Below are 16,799 nucleotides of genomic sequence, written 5' to 3' on the forward strand. Positions count from 1 at the left end.
TATAGCATAGAACACAGAGACCCCAATGGAGGAGCTAGAGAAATTACTCAAGGAACTGAAGAGGTCTGCAACCCTATAGGTGGAACAACAATATGAACTAATCAGTAACCCCAGAGCTCGTGTCTCTAGCTGCATATGTAGCAGAAGATAGTCTAGTCAGCCATCTTTGGGAAGAGAGGCCCATTGGTCTTGTAAACTTTATATGCCCCATACAGGGAAACGAGGGAAATGCTAGGGCCAAGAAGTGGGAGTGAGTGGGCAGGGGGGCAGGGGGAGGGGAGGGTATAGGGGACATTCAGGATAGCATTTGAAATGTAAATGAAGAAAATATCTAATAAAATAATTTTAAAAGGAGGAGGAGGAGGAGGAGGAGGAGCTGTCGCCTGTTGGGGATAGTGTATGGCATATATCTTTAATTCCAGTACCCGGGAGACAGAAGCAGGAAATTTCTGTGAGTTCCAGGCTACCCAAAGAAACCCTGTCTTGAAAAACCTAAAAGAAGGAGAAGCAAAGCAACAGAAGCAGAAGAAAGAGGAGGGGAAGGAGACGAAGGAGACAAAGAGCAAGAAGAGCAACAGGAGGAGCAGGAAGAAAAGCAGCAACAGAAGAGGAGAAGCAAGCAGGAGGAGGAGGAAGAGAAGGAGAAGAAGAAAAAGAAGGAAGAAGAGGCAGAAGCAGAGGAGGAAGAGACTCCCCAGTGATTGCTTTCTTCTCCTTCCCAAGTGGGATTGAAGCATCCTCACTTGGGCCCTTCTGCTTGTTAACCTTCTTCAGTTCTGTGGATTGTATCCAGGATATCCTGAGTTTTTCAGGCAAATGGAATGGAACTAGAAAATATTATCCTGAGTGGGGTAACTCAAATCCAAAAGGACATGCATAGTATGTACTCACTAATAAATGGATATTAGAATTGAGACTTTTTAGCCCAGCTATATTACAGTCTCCTTCTTTATTTCCTGACTGCTATTAAAAAAAAAAAAATTGTGGCCAACCGAGAAGCACTTAAAGAAATGTTCCAAGTCCTTAGTCATCAGGGAAATACAAATCAAAATGACCCTGAGATTCCACCTTACACCAATCAGAATGGCTAAGATCAAAAACCCAAGTGACAGCACATGCTCACAAGGATGTGGAGAAAGAGGAACACTCCTCCATTGCTGGTGGGATTGCAAACTAGTACAATCACTCTGGAAATCAATCTGGAGGTTCTGTAGAAAACTGGAAATAGATCTACCTGAAGACCCAGCAATACCACTCTTGGGAATATACCCTGTGGTATGATGCCTCACCATACCACAGGGGCACATGTTTATAGTGGCCTTATCTGTGATAGCCAGAAGCTGATATCCCACAACTGAAGGATGGATACAGAAAATGTGGTTCATTTACACAATGGAATACTATTCAGCTATTAAGAACAAGGACATCATGAGTTTTGCAGGCAAATGAATGGAACTAGAAAATATTCTGAGTGAGGTAACTCAGACCCAAAAAGACATGCATGGTATGTAGTCACTGATAAGTGGATATTAGCCAAAAAAAAAAAAAGTACAAAATACCTAGGAAACAATCCACAGACTTTAAGAAGGTTAACAAGCAGAAGGGCCCAAGTGAAGATGCTTCACTCCCACTTGGGAGGGAGAAGAAAGCAGAGGGCAGAGGGAGGGAGGGACCTGGGTGGCTGGGTGGGAGACAGAAGGGGAAGGGGAAAGGGGAACAGGACCAAATATGGCTGTGGGGTGGGGGGAGAGAAGAGACAGGAGAGAAGCCCTAAAGGCCAGCAGAATGAATGGAAGTATGCAACCTTGGGAAATGGGAAGTTGGGGGGGGGGACCCTCTAGAAAGTTCCAGAGACCTGAGAAGTGAGAGAATCTCAGAACTCAAAGGGAAGGACCTTAGATGAAATGCCCAACAGTGGGGAAGAGGGAACTTATGGAGTCCACTTCCAGTAGAAAGAAAGGGCATCAAGTTCAGGGATAGGTTTGCCATCCCACAGTCAAAAACTCTGACGTAGAATTGTTCCTGTCTAAAAGAACTGTGTAGGACCATGAAAAGCAGCCTGGTTCCTGGTTGAACTAAGGTTAGAAACCCAGGTGACCCTGAAGAGATGGCAGGTGTTTTGCCTAGTTCCCAGACACTAGGCTCCTGACAGGAGGCTGCAGCCCTCCATAGATTTATGGCCATCAGTCATGTAAGAGCAATGCCCCAAGCCCTTCCACAGGTAGAAGACATGACCTGTAGGCTCAAGCCAGATCTCCATCTTAATGAGGCACCTAAAGGCCTGGTAGACTTAGTCAATAAACTCTCCTTCCCAGACACTCTTCCCTGCAAAAGGTATTTAACCTCAGGCCTGCCCTGAGAAGTGGGATATGGTTTTACTCATACACTTTCTGACATGACAATAAATGCCTTAAAACCATGGACTGCCTCTTTTCATCTGGATCTGCTGTGGGGAGCCATAGAGAAGGCCTTGCCTATAGAGCCACAGTCTAATCTCCCCTTAGAAGGCCTCTCTCTGCTCCCAATCATGAGGGACCCAGTCCAGCCCTCAGGTACCCACTCTGTTCTCTGCTCTTCCACAGTTCCCAGCAGTATCTGGATGCCTGAGAGCCTAAGAACCAGATGCACCCTCCTCCCCCCCCTCCTGCATGACTCATCGCAGGCCCAGGGATCCCCAAGCCAGCTCTGGCAGTCCCCAGGACCTCAGACTGCACTCCCCCACTCCTGAAAGGTGTTCCACAGCTTCCCATAGCTGACACCCACCAGGCACCTGTGTTGGGTAAGTGCAATCAAAACTCCCATGTACCTGACACTCCCAGGAGCTGGAGCCCTGTGGCTAAGCAAACCCAGGACCCCAGAAATTCAAGGATAAAATTGGAGAAGAGACTGAGGGAAAGGTGGTCCAGTGACCAGCCCAACTTGGGATCCATCTCAAAGGGAGGCTCCCAGGCCTGACATATGGTGCTATGGTATGCTAACAGGAGCCTAGCATGGCTGTCCTCTGAGAAGCCAACAAGCAGCTGACTGAGACAGAAGCAGATACTCACACCCAAACAATAGACTGAAGTTTGGGACTCCTATGGTTGAATTAGGGAAAGGCTGGAAGAAGCTGAGGAGAAGGGAGACCCCACAGGAAGACCAGCAGTCTCAACTAACCCAGACCCCTGAGATCCCTCAAATACTGAGCCAACAACCAGGAAGAGCTAGTCCGAAGTCTGGTTTGGCCTCAGTAAGAATGGAGATGCCCCTAACCCTTAAGAAACTTGAGGCCCCAGAGAGTGGGGAGGCCTAGCAGGGTGGGGAGGGACATTCTCTTGGAGACAGGCGGGAGGAGGAATGGGACAAGGAATTGTCAGAAAGCAGACTAGGAGGGGGATAACAACTGGACTGTAAAAATAAAAAAGATTAAAGATAAAAAAAAGTCAGAGACTCTAGATGTGGTTCATCAATAGAGTGCTTATTTATCACAAATGGGACTCTGTGTTTACTTCCCAAAACACAAAGAAAAAAGAAAAGGGGAAATAATTATTTTAATAGTGTTTTATATCATAATGTTAATTTCTATATTATAATCCTGTAATTCTTAAAATTCTCCAATAATACATTTTGCCTTGGAAGTCAGATCAATGATTTACCACTTCCAAATCTAACCTTTTGAGCACTGATCTTAAGGCTGAGCACATGAACCTTATTACATAACCTCTTTTGTCAGTTGCAGACATTAGAGAGATATTTTTTAAAATGTGTTTCTTTGTGTTTCTATAACAATTCTCTACCAGTGAGAATTGGCTATATCATTTAGTTGTGTTTGGCACCAATAGTCTGCCCTTATTGCCACGTTATTCATAAGCACCACCTACAGCACCGTTATGCTCTTTCTCAAATGCTTGTGATCCAGCATTCCTGAAGAATCTCTCAAGACCCATTCCTTCAGCTCCAAGGATCTGGTCCCACCCTACTGTACTCTGTATCCCAGACACTGGAGTAGACTGACAGCTGCTGTTTTCATTATTTGGTTGGAATCAGTATTTCCTCTCGTGACTTTCACACTTTAAATATGAGCACAAATAACTTCTTATATTATACTCTACTTCATAATTTTACTAATGTATTTTATTTTCACAACTCAATTTTAAAAAACTACAGTACTCTGATGCTTATTCATTCTCCAGTAAAAAATTTTTATTTGAAAATTAAACAGAACTTAAATTTTTACATCTTAAGATGACTTTTGAAAAATAAAATAACTTTATAAATTAGGACACAATAACAACAACAAATACCTTAAAAAGCACTCTGAACATGTAAAACAAAAGTTAGAATTTGGTATATTTATTTCTCATCTCTTTTCTGTGAAGATTGCTTTTGTTTTTCTTGTTATTGTATTGTTGGATAAATGTCTTTTTTAAATGTTTTATTTTAAATTTGTGTTATTGAAAACAAATGGTTTTTTTATTCACATATCCTAATTAGTTTCCCCTTCCTCCACTCCTCCAAGTTTCTTCCCACCCTTCCAGATCCATACCCTCTCTGTTCTGTCTTTCATTCAGTCACAGAGGTGGATTAAAATAGAGATGGATGGTCTCAGTCAACCATCTGACTGAGCACGGGTTCCCTAATGGAGGAGTTAAAGAAAGGACTGAAGGGGTTTGCAACTCCATAGGAAGAACAACAATATCAATCAACCAGACACCCCCCACCCCAGCTCCCAGGGACTAAACCACCAACCAAAGGGTACACATGGAGGGACCCATGGCTCCAGCCCTATGTAGCAGAGGATGGCCTTGTGGGACATCAACAGAATGAGAGGCCCTTGGTCCTGGGAAGTCTCAATGCCCCAGCATAGGAGAACGCTAGGGTGGGGAAATGGGGGTGGGTGGGTGGAGGAATACCCTCATGGAAGCAGAGGGAGGCGGGATGAGATAGAGGGCTTTTCAGAGAGGAAATGAGGAAAGGGGATGACATCCGAAATGTAAATAAAGAAAGTATCTAATAAAAAAATCTTTTAAAAAGTTTTTAAAAACACAAACAGGACTTTAATTGATAATAATAAAATAAAATATAATAAGATAAAACAAAAACACATCAGAATTTGACAAAACAAACAGAAGAAAAAGAGTCCAACTTAGGTACACTCGTTCGTACTCTCAGAAATCCTATAAAAACATTAAATTGTGGTGGTGTATGCCTTAATTCTAGAACTCTAGAGGAAGAGGCAAGTAGGTCTCTGAGTTTGAGACCAGTCTGGTTTACATAACAAGTTCCAGGTCAATGAGGGCTACACAGGGAGTCCCTGTCTCAAAGACAAAACAAAAATTTATTTATTTTCTTAATGGGAGTGGCTGGGCTCCAGAGTGGGTCTCAATATAACTTTTTTTTATTAGTTTCTTTATTTACATTTCAAATCTTCCCTTTCCTCATTTCCCCTCCAAATCCCACCCCCCATTCCATCCTTTCTTCCCTGCTCACTAACCCACCCACTCCAGCTTCCCTGTCCTGGCATTCCCTTACACTGGAGCACTGAGCATTCACAGGACCAAGGGCCTCTCCTCCCACTGATGTCCCACAAGGCCATCCTCTGCTACATATGGGTCTGGAGCCATGGGTCCCTCCATGTGTACTCTCTGGTTGTTGGTGGGAGCTCTGGGGGGTACTGGTTGGTTCATATTGTTGTTCCTCCTATCGGGTTGCAAACCCCTTCAGCTCCTTAGGTCCTTTCTCTAGCTCCTCCATTGGGGACCCTGTGCTCATTTCAATAGATGGCTGTGAGCATCCACTTCTGTATTTGCCCTGCACTGGCAGAGCCTCTCAGGAGACTGCTATATCAGGCTCCCGTCAGCAAGCACTTAATTCAAATGTGTGCTTTAATGTATCCATTTTGTACACATGTTTTCTATCCATAAGTTATACCTTCAAATATTTTAATCTCTACTTATAAATGAAAGATTTTAAAAGTTTCCTCACTTTGTCATGTAACAGTGAAATGACAAATTTATCTCTAATACTTAGTCTACACATGATTAGTCTCAAAGCTGTACCTAATGCACTTATAAAAACACTACATGTATAGCTGCTTTGACAACATTTATAGTTAAAGGTATCTACCCAGAATATGGCTTTAAAAACTTAAGAGCTCAGGATTCTATATAATAATAAAAGCATTTTAAAATTTGCCAATAATATATTTTAAACTATAAAGGAAGTCAGACTTCGTCTGAAACCTCTAATAATTATAAATTAATTTAGGCTATTACTTACCCCCTGTTACTGACAATTGCCTTTTTCAAATGAATATAATTTGCAGGAAAGAGCCCCTGTAAAACAAACAAAAATTCCAGTTAATAAAATATAAACTGTGATTAACATCTCATATATATTAAAAGAGAACTGAAATGCAGTAGACGGTCTATTAAAACAACCACTTTGCACATCAAAAATACAGAGTTAAATGCAGAGCACTAGGTTGGGATTTTATGACCATGTGTAACTAAACTGTATCCTCAGGACAAAAAGTAAAAAAATAAATAAATAAATAAACTCTTTGTAAGAGTTGTTCACTGAAAATACTTACAAGGCAATGGTAATTATAAGCCAAGTCTAAGTGTAAGCTAAAGATATTTTTTTCTTTATTCAAAAGAATTTTGCTACAGTTAAAGACTTATTTACTATGAATTGGGCTAGAAATTGAAATGGGCCAAAAAGCTTGTGACAGAACCAACTCTAGGTCCTGACATCTTTTCTAAATTCTAAAATTCTGTGATGTTTCCGTGGAAATCATACATTGTAACTGGTTTCTACAATAATATCCTGACAGCTAGGCATGGAATGAAAAGTTCTCTCATTTTAGATTCTTAACTCAAATCCTTAACTTCCTGCCTTATCTGACCATAGTGGAATTGCTTCCTGTGTTTTGATGACTACATACAAGTTAAAGTACTGCAAACCATGTAGTCTCATCTGTAAAGGATAGTCTATGCATTAGGTAGATTTGTGTATTATAAGCTATATACCATAGGTGTATAATATGTAGAGTATAAATGTCCTTTCATTTAATAAAGTTGAGACTTGTGCTTTATGTATTCTGAAGTTTTTAGACAACAGTGGCCTGAGGAGTTATTAAAGACACTAGCTGCTTTGTGTTTCTTTTAAGGAACCACACTTTTGTGAGAATGTTTATGTCTTAGTAGAGCATTTGCTTTAAGATTATTCTCTAAACAACAAGGTTGTTATTTTTCTGAAAGAAATTACTTATCCTTCTTCATTAAATTTCCCACTAAACAACCCCCCCCCCAAAAAAAAACCAGTGTTTTAAAGTTAGTTTTTCTGTATTGAGGGTAATCTTTAATTTAAAAACTTTTGGTGCTTACAATATAATTTTTTAAGTTTTGGTAGACCTCATCTTCCTTGATAATATTAAAGCTAAAAATGTTTTCAGTAGCAGGAATGGCAGTGTTTGCAAAGCTGATGTCAGGAGACGTATTTGGAGTAGTGTTTTACTGACATATCTATAAGTACATTCATTGTAAAAATGCATATTTGATTATGCATATGGTTTTGATCACATAAGCTATACAGACCACTTTTATAATTCAAAATAAGCAGGCTTTGTGTATATTTAGCTTAATGCACTAAATTATTATTATTATACTTAGCTTATAGTAATGGTTAAATTGTATTTAAAGAGGTCACCAAATGTTACTGTTTATAAAACTTATTGGTGCTTCTTTTGTTTTTTGTTTTTTTCTGTTTGGTTTGGTTTGGTTTGGTTTTTCCAGACAGGGTTTCTCTGTATAGCCACGGCTGTCCTAGAACTCACTTTGTAGACCAGGCTGGCCTCAAACTCAGAAATCCGCCTGCCTCTGCCTCCCAAGTGCTGAGAATAAAGGCGTGTGCCATCACTGCCTGGCTTACTGGTGCTTCTTAACATCTCTATCTAAGTCAGTACTTGGGAAAATATACCTTGTTTGATCTATTGATACAGGAATAAAGAACAAAGACTTTAAGAAATAAAATTTTCTGGGTTGGTGAGATGGCTCAGTGGGTAAGAGCACCCAACTGCTCTTCCAAAGGTCCGGAGTTCAAATCCCAGCAACCACATGGTGGCTCATAACCATCCGTAACAAGATCTGACGCCCTCTTCTGGAGTGTCTGAAGACAGCTACAGTGTACTTACATATAATAAATAAATAAATCTTTAAAAATAAAAAAAGAAATAAAATTTTCTTATCAGATACAAAAATAATCAAATTAATTGCTTGAATCTTTTTTATTTTTTATTTATTTATTTTTATTTATTTTGTTTTTTTTCGAGACAGGGTTTTCTCTGTGCAGCTCTGGCTGTCCTGGAACTCACTCTGTAGACCAGGCTGGCCTCAAACACAGAAATTCCCCTGCCTCTGCCTCCCAAGTGCTGGGGTTAAAGGCGTGCACCACCACTGACCAGCAATTGCTTGAATCTTATCTGATTACAGTGGAATAAAGCTAGAAATCAATAGCAAGAGAAAGTACACAAATACTTGAACACCAAACTTGACTAAACACACACACACAAAAAAAAATCAAAGCAGCAATTAAAATAAAATTCTAGAGTCAAATTAAAATGAGAGAGCACACTAACCCAGAGCCTTAGGAATGTAGCAAAGCACCCCTGAGAGGGAGTCAGATACATCCGTGCTTACACTGAAAAGTTCAGTAAATTCTCATATAAGTAATTTAATGGAATACCTCAAAGATGTGGAGAAACAAAAAGCCAACCCAAATGCACCAAAAATCTCAAGAAATAATATATATATATATACACACACACACACACATATATATATATCAGTACAGAATAAGTGAACAATACATAAAATCCATCAAACAAAGGTTATTCTTATAAAAATCAACAAGCCATTTTGGCCAGGCTAAATAAAAGAGACAGTTGTTATTAATAAAATTAGATATGAAAAGGGTATTTTACAACAGGCTTCAATGAAATCCACAGGATTATGAGAAAATATTTTGAAAATTTATACTTCAAAAGGAATATGCAGAAGAAATAATTAAATTTCTAAACAGCTTCTTTACCAAATTTAAAGTATAAACAATTTAAACAGATCCATAAGAAGCAATAAGAGTGAAGCAGTAACTACAACTCCCACATTGAAAATTCCAAGACCAAAAGGATTCATTGCTACCAAATATTTCAGGAATACCTAACATCAATTAAAGGGGAACTCCTTAAACTGTTTGACAAAATACAAATGGAAGGTGCACTACTAAACTCCTATGAAATCAGTGTTATGAATACCAAAACTAGATATTACATAAAAACTACAGCCCAGTTTCCTTAATGAAGATAGATTTTAAAATTCTCAACAAAATATTCACAGAACAAATTTACAATCACATTACGATCTTATATCCCCATCAAGCCAGCTTCATCTCCTAGATGCATGGTTGGGTCAACATGTGCAAACTAATAAATGTAATACACTATACAAAAAGACTTAAGGACAGAAATAAAATGATCATCTCAATAGAGGAGCTAGAGAAAGTACCCAATGAGCTGAAGGGGTCTGCAACCCTATAGATGGAACAACAACATGAACTAACCAGTACCCCCAGAGCTCGTGTCTCTAGCTGCACATGTAGCAGAAGATGGCCTAGTCAGCCATCATTTGGAAGAGAGCCCCTTGGTCTTGNAAACTTTATATGACCCAGCACAGGGGAAGGCCAGGGCCAAGAAGTGGGTGTGGGTGGGTAGGGGAGCTGGGGGGGGAGGGTATAGGGGACTTTGGGGATAGCATTTGAAATGTAAATGAAGAAAATATCTAATAAAAAATTGGAAAAAATGACTCGATAATGGAAATGTGATGCATATACACAACTAAATTTTATTGAACCATAAAGAAAAATTGAACCAAGACATATACAGAAAATGGATGGACTGGAAATTGTATCTTAGTGAAGTATCTCAGAAAGACAAATATCCTGTTTTTCTCTCATATGCAGATTCTAGATTTTAATTTTTATTTATGCACTATATGTCGGGTACAGGAGATGAAAGTAGAAGCAGCTCACGAGACAGGAAAGTCTTACGGGAAGACTGGAGATTGGGAAAAGCAGGATAACTGAATACACGTAACACAAAAAGGGGGGGAGAGGGGGATAACTGAATACATGTAACACAAACGAGAGAGGTGCGGGGGAGAGGGGGAGATTAAGGGAAAGGGAGAAACAAAACCAAGTATGAGGACATGGAGGAGAGGAGAGGGAATGGAATGTCCAAAAGCACAGATGTATGAAAAAGTCATATATAAACCTATTACTCTGAATGTTAATCTAAAAATATTATTTTTTAGAAAAGACTTTGAACAGGGGTGGACAATGCTTCTTCAAGACATCCATTAGTAAATGAAATTTCCAGTAGCAGGTGTCATAAATCTTTCTATGAGTTATTAGTCAGAGGGGACACAGAGGCCCTAACACAACACAGGTTATTGTCATTGGTCTTGGTTACACACCCTATTTAGATGGTAATACCTAACTGCTGAAGACACAACACACTCTTATACAGGACACAGTGAAATCAAACTGGCGCTGACCTGAAATGTCTTCCCTAATGACCAGAAGTTACTCTGTAGGCTGCTGGGGAATAGAAGCCGATCACAGCAAGCCTATGGTAGAACCTGCATGCTAAAATATCAATCTGCCAGGCAACCACTGATGAGATAGTGACATGGCTATTATGTAACCAAGCACTTTCTCATTAGATGAGGCCTACACCACAGCAGGGAATCCATGTCTGATACTGTAAACCTCGGGAGCTCATAGGGCTTGGCCAAACTGTTGTTTTGCTAAACTGACATTGTCAAAACACAATCTAAGAATGGACTCATAAGAGATTTCAAAGTGCTTGTGAAAAAACTCCAGAAAACCAAGAGTCTTGTGACCTCAACTTTCTTCAAAAACACAGAACTGTTCTTAGATTATGCTTTTGTGCCCCTCCCAAATATGGGGGAAAAGAGTGTGCTTACTTCAGATTATCCATCACAATTGGCTATTGTTATCTGTTTATGTGTCTCTCTAGAAAAATATTTTTGCTGCAAGCAGCTTGCTCACTACATGCGGTTTGCCCACCAGCAACTGTATGCCTCACTCACATGACTCAGAGTATAAATTGTCTGATTCTCTGAATAAAGCTGGCTATTACATGAAACTTTTCTCTGCCTCATTTATCAGCTCTATTCCCCCAGGTCCCATTGCATCTGGACAGGAAATTGACATGTTGTCAAACTGCTTCTTAAATTATATTTATACACTAGTGCTGCTATCCATCTTGGCCAGAGAAATTTCTTTTTGCTGTGAGCAACAGTTAATACAGAGATAGATAACTGGTTAAACTGTTAAGAGTAAGTGACCATGACTGTTCAGCTCTAAATAAGAGCACACACACTCTCTCATTCTCTGACACTACTATTGCTGAGATACAACGTGATGAAACAACCACTTAGGAGCAACATGCTTATTTCACCTTGCACATTATAGTCTTCACTGGGGGAATTCAAGGCCGGGAACTCAAGCAGGACAGAAACTTGGAAGCAGGAACTGAAAGAGGGGCTATGAAAGAACACTGCTTACTGGCTTACTCATCCTACTTTCTTATACATCCTGGGACCACCTGCCCAGAAATGGCACTTCTCACAAAGAGTCAGAGCCTCCCTCAACAAACACTAATTAAGAAAATGCCCCCAGGCTTGCCTACAAACCAACCTTGTGGAAGCATTTTCTCAACTGTGCTTTCCATTCCTTTGATAACTCTAACTTATGTCAAGCTAGCCAAATAAATAAACAAATACAAACCAGGATGGGGAGGGAAACACATATACACACATCATTCAGGGAAGATCACAGAAGATGGCGCACATAAAATGTATGGGCTAGGGGATGAGGAGGTATGCTATGAAATGCTGTCTTTGAAACACAACATGGGCCTTATACTCATGAACCACAGCAGCTGTAGTTTCCTGCACAAGATCTGTACAAGATCAAGCCAATTAATATTCAAGCCTAAGGGGAAAGACTCCCGGGGCCCACTCTTCACCAAAGAGCTACTGGCTATGACTACAAGGAGGGAAGAGTCTTATCTGGGGATGGGGAAGGGGGTGTGGCTGTTAATAGGCTGCTCATGTTCTGGTGAGTAGCTTCACCCCTATGTTCATGAAAATTGCAATAACTAAACTCAATGGGTTATTTAACAAAAGAAGAGGAGGAGGAAGAGAAAAAGCAAGAAGAGGAAATGAAAAAGATGGACGGTCAAGAGAGGGGAAGGGCGGTGTTATTATCAGATACATTACACAGGTAAGGAATTTCAAAGAATGAATAAAATATTCAAAAAAGTATGTATGGCAATCTTATGGTGAAGTCCCATTACTTTGTATATTAACCTAAAAAATAAAAACTAAAAAAAAAAAAAAAAAAATAGCCAAGTGTGGTGGTGCACGCCTTTAATTCCAGCACACTGGAGGGCAGAGGCAGATGGACCTTGGTGAGTTTGAGGCCAGCTTGGTCTATATATGAAGTTCCAGAACAGCCAGGACTGTGTAGAAAGAGCCTGACCTTTAAAAAAAAATAAATGAATGAATGAATGAATGAATGAATGAATGAATGAAAGAAAGAAAAAACAAAAAAGGAAGGAAGGAAGGAAGGAAGGAAGGAAGGAAGGAAGGAAGGAAGGAAGGAAGGAGGGAGGGAGGAAGGAAGGAAGAAGGAAGGATAAAAAACAAAAACCTAATAAAATAAAGTAAAAACAGCAAAGGAAACAGTTACCAATGAAGAAAGAGCCCACATAATGGAGAAATATCTTTGCCAGATATTCATCTCATAAGATTAATATCTAGAATACATCAAGAACAAAAAAAAACCCCAAAGCCAATCAATTTAACCAATAAATGGATAAATGAATTGAGTAAACAGCTCTCAAAAGAAGAAAAGCAAGGACCTGGAGATAGCTCAACAGTCAAGAGCACTGGCAGCTCTTTTAGAGAACCTAGATTCAGTTCCTAACAGTCACATGACAGCTCATAACTATTTGTAACTCAAGATCAAGGAGATATGATACTTTATTCTGGTCTGCATGGGCACCTGTCATATACATGGTGCACATAAATACATGCAAGCACTCATACATATGCATAAAATAAAATCCCTTTTCTTAAAAAAGGAAAACTAATGATCAATAAAAATATGAAAATGTTTAATATCTGTAGATATTATTGTGCCTAGTTTTAATGTTAATTTGCCACAAATTAGAATCAGCTGTGTAGGGAGTCTCACCTGAAGAACTACCCTGATCATTGTAGGAAGGCTCACCTCAACTGTGGGTAGCACCTTCTGGTAGGAGCCCAGCTAAAAGTGTATTTTACAGGAAATGTATTCTCTCCCCTTTCATTCTTGCTACTGGGTTGATCTGATCTGCCCTGGTGTTGCTGCTGATGCTGTTACTGCTGCTTCCTTCCATGGTAGAACCAGTATTTCCAAGCTTTCATCAAGTAACAGAGATCAGCAGCTTTCTAGGAATTTACTGGGGCCCTAGTGCCAGATTGGGACTACTGAGACACCCCACCTTGTGAACTGAGTGACAACCACTTGTCACCCCTTTCCCCCACTGAGAGTGTTACTCTGGCATTAATCCAACTACTGTGGCACACAGCCTCAAGACCAATCCTGGGATCTCAGCATCTCAGGTGTGATTTGGCTGTTGTTACTATTTTAAAGCGTGTTTAATAGATTCCCCTTGGGGAAATGCAAACCAGACTTTGGGGCCTCCCTAACTAATAACTTGTGAGGCAGTAGCACACACCTGGCACAGAGATTTTCATTTAATAACCCATGTCTTCTGAGGGAAGAGTGGTGGCACACACACATTAGGGATCAAGAGCTTTTCTTGCCTAATTTTAATAGAGAGAGCTGAGATGAGTCACAAAGGAGACAACATTAGCAGAGATGGTGAGAAAACGGCAGTGGAACTGCTAGCTGCTTCAATAGCCACATAAGAGTTGGAACCAAGAGATATACAGCAAAATTTGAGCCTCAATACCTAGGTTTATTAACTGTAACATGAGCAAGGGATTATTGCTATATAAGGAGTTCTAACTTCCCAGACCTATGTAAGAGATGTAACCCTTATAAGCTACACCTGAACATGAGCTGTAATACTTACCAGCATATAGTTAATGGTCATAGTACCTAGTACCTTAAACAAGAGCTATGAAAGGGGGAGGCAAACACCTGCTGGTGGCTCCTTGTCTGCTGCTGCCACTCACCGCTGTCAAATGCCAAGGGATATAAAGGCTGTCAGAGGCCAGCAGAACTCCTTATCTACATACAATTTCTGCTCAGAAAAAAAAACAAAAAAAAAAAAAAACCTCAACAAAATGATTCACAGAAAGCACTCGAAGGGTATTTACAATAAAGGTTTAAAGAAATTTCAACAGTAAACTACCAATTCCAATAATGTTTAACTGTACTTGTGCAGGACTTCTAAACTTTTGAGTTCAGCCTGGCTTACATACTGAATTTGAGGTCAGCTTGAACTAAATAAATAGCAAGACCCTGTCTCAAAAATGAAACAATGTGCTTCCCACCCTAGTACTTAACAGTAGTTAACAATGCTAAACAATACCACACAATCTTGATTCATCACTCCCCACCAGTTAGTCACTGCAGTGCTGTAGAGTATGCCTAAGAAAACATCTATAAATTCATCAATATGTATCTATCTTAAATAATAGTTTCTCTTATAAGTACTATGGTTTGTATCCCCTATGTGCTGAAGGTCCCCAGGGTAGCACTTTGAGAAGTAATGAGTTCTTTAGAAAGTAAAGTCCCTGAGAGGTCATTAAGGGTAAGCATCCATGGGAAATTCTGGTCTCCTGACCTATCCAGGCTTCCCTGCTTTGCTGCCTGACTCATACTGTATACAGAGTGCTCAACCACATGCTCCCTGGCCATTTGACATAACCAAGCCAAAGGCTCAATGAAACAGTCTGCCTGAAGCTCTAAAACTATGTGCCAAATTAAACCTCTTTACTATCTTCTGCGTTTCACTGTAGTAGCAGAATGTTAGAATACTATGTGACAAAAGCACATGTGGAACTCAGCTGACCAGCAAGAAAGTCAAAACTCCGCATCATTATCCGTATCCTTTGGCATAGAATACTCTAAATACAAGCCTGCCTTGCTTTTCCTATCATACCAACAATCACTATCTAACAGTGTACTCTAGTTGGCTTGCATTACTTGTTATTTCTTAACAAGTTGCTGTTGTAAATTTTCCTACCATACAAAAGGCCCCTTTCCTAACTCATGTAGCTCTAGATATCTGTTGACAAGTAATGTATAGCTGAAATCACATAATGGAAGTAAACCTCAACTCTTACAGAGCCATTTGTTTTTCCCTCTTAAGCATATGCTCTATAGAAACCAAAAACTGTAATAATAGTAGTTTTTCTTTTTCTTATTTTGTTCTCTTATTCTTTAATACTTTGGGTCTATTCTTTAAAAACCATAAATTTTTATTTAATATTTTGATAACTTGATTAACAGGTCCCTTCTTAATACATAGGAGCCTTAAGAGAGCAACCATCAGCCAAGAAATCCTTTACTGTCAATTGGCCACATTGTCCTTTTAGAAGTTTAGATGTTTTAGACACAATCACTCTGAAGACACTCCAACAGATACAGAGGACCATTACAACCACAGCATGGCTGAAGAGGAACCACTCCAGATTCCTTGCTTAGAAAGCAGCACTCCAAAAGATTTGTGCAGTCATCTTCATCATAACATACCAGAGTGAGCACTTCTCTTGGTGGCCTAGATAAGGCTTCTGATTAGTGTAAATAATCCTTCATCTGCATGAACAGCTATCTTCTACTGACTATATTATATAAATAGACTACCTGGAAAACACCCTCTTGTACTGGCCCTTGTGGTGTTGCAAAATTGTGTCTAATAAAAGGCTTCTTCCTAATGGGAATTTGATCTTTACTATAAAATAGAAAAGGCTGAGCTGGTAAAAGCAAAAAAGAAAAATGGGTGGTAGTAATGGCAGGGGTAACAACAGAAACAGCCATAGCAGTGGTAACAAATACTGGATACAAAAGATAGAATACTGGAAAGAAAGCGGCTGAAGAGTCAAAGAGTTCCAGAGAAAGGTCAGTGGCAGGAATGGTGGGAAACAGGATCTGAGAAGACAAAGAATAGTAGAAGTATAGATATGGCTATGCAGAGCCAAAGCCAACAGATTAAGGGCAATAATTATTAGAGTAGTTCCAGAGAACTGCCAAACTCTATGATCTTGACACTCAATGCCCAAGAGATACATATGACACTAAGAACCCTGGATCTATCACCCAAGGCTTTGGGAACTGTAATTGCTGCCACTGACTACCTACTGCTAAAAGCTGAAGACTGAAGAGATGGCTCAGTGGGTAAAGGCACTTGACACCAAGTCTGACAACCTGCGTTTCTCCAGGACCACATGGAGAGTACTAACTTCTACAAGTTGTCCTCTAACCTCTACATGTGTACCACTGTGTATAACACACACACACACACACACACACACACACACACACTCATAAGTAAATAATAAATACTTTTTTTAAAGACGAGGCTTATAATAGCTACCAATCAATGGTTATTTACAAAACCTAGAATAATAAATTTCCAACTGGCCAGCGCGCAAACTTGAGTTTTCTCGTGTGCGCCCACGCTTGCTCTCTCTCTCTCTCTCATTCTTTCTCTCTCTCTC

At 39.8% G+C, this 16,799-nt stretch overlaps 1 protein-coding gene across 6 annotated transcripts in view; it reads right to left on the reverse strand.

Annotated features, from left to right (window-relative positions):
* Dock3 (dedicator of cytokinesis 3) overlaps nt 1-16,799 on the reverse strand; it is a 299,922-nt gene that overhangs the window by 212,150 nt on the left and 70,973 nt on the right. For all 6 annotated transcript variants that reach the window (XM_029542839.1, XM_021206339.1, XM_029542840.1 and 3 more), the window contains exon 4: nt 6,259-6,314. In XM_029542839.1, coding sequence (XP_029398699.1) covers nt 6,259-6,314 — 56 coding nt within the window. The remainder of the gene's footprint in view (nt 1-6,258; nt 6,315-16,799) is intronic.

The sequence above is a fragment of the Mus pahari genome, chromosome 10 (genome assembly GCF_900095145.1).
Source record: "Mus pahari chromosome 10, PAHARI_EIJ_v1.1, whole genome shotgun sequence".
NCBI classification, from domain to species: Eukaryota; Metazoa; Chordata; class Mammalia; order Rodentia; family Muridae; genus Mus; species Mus pahari.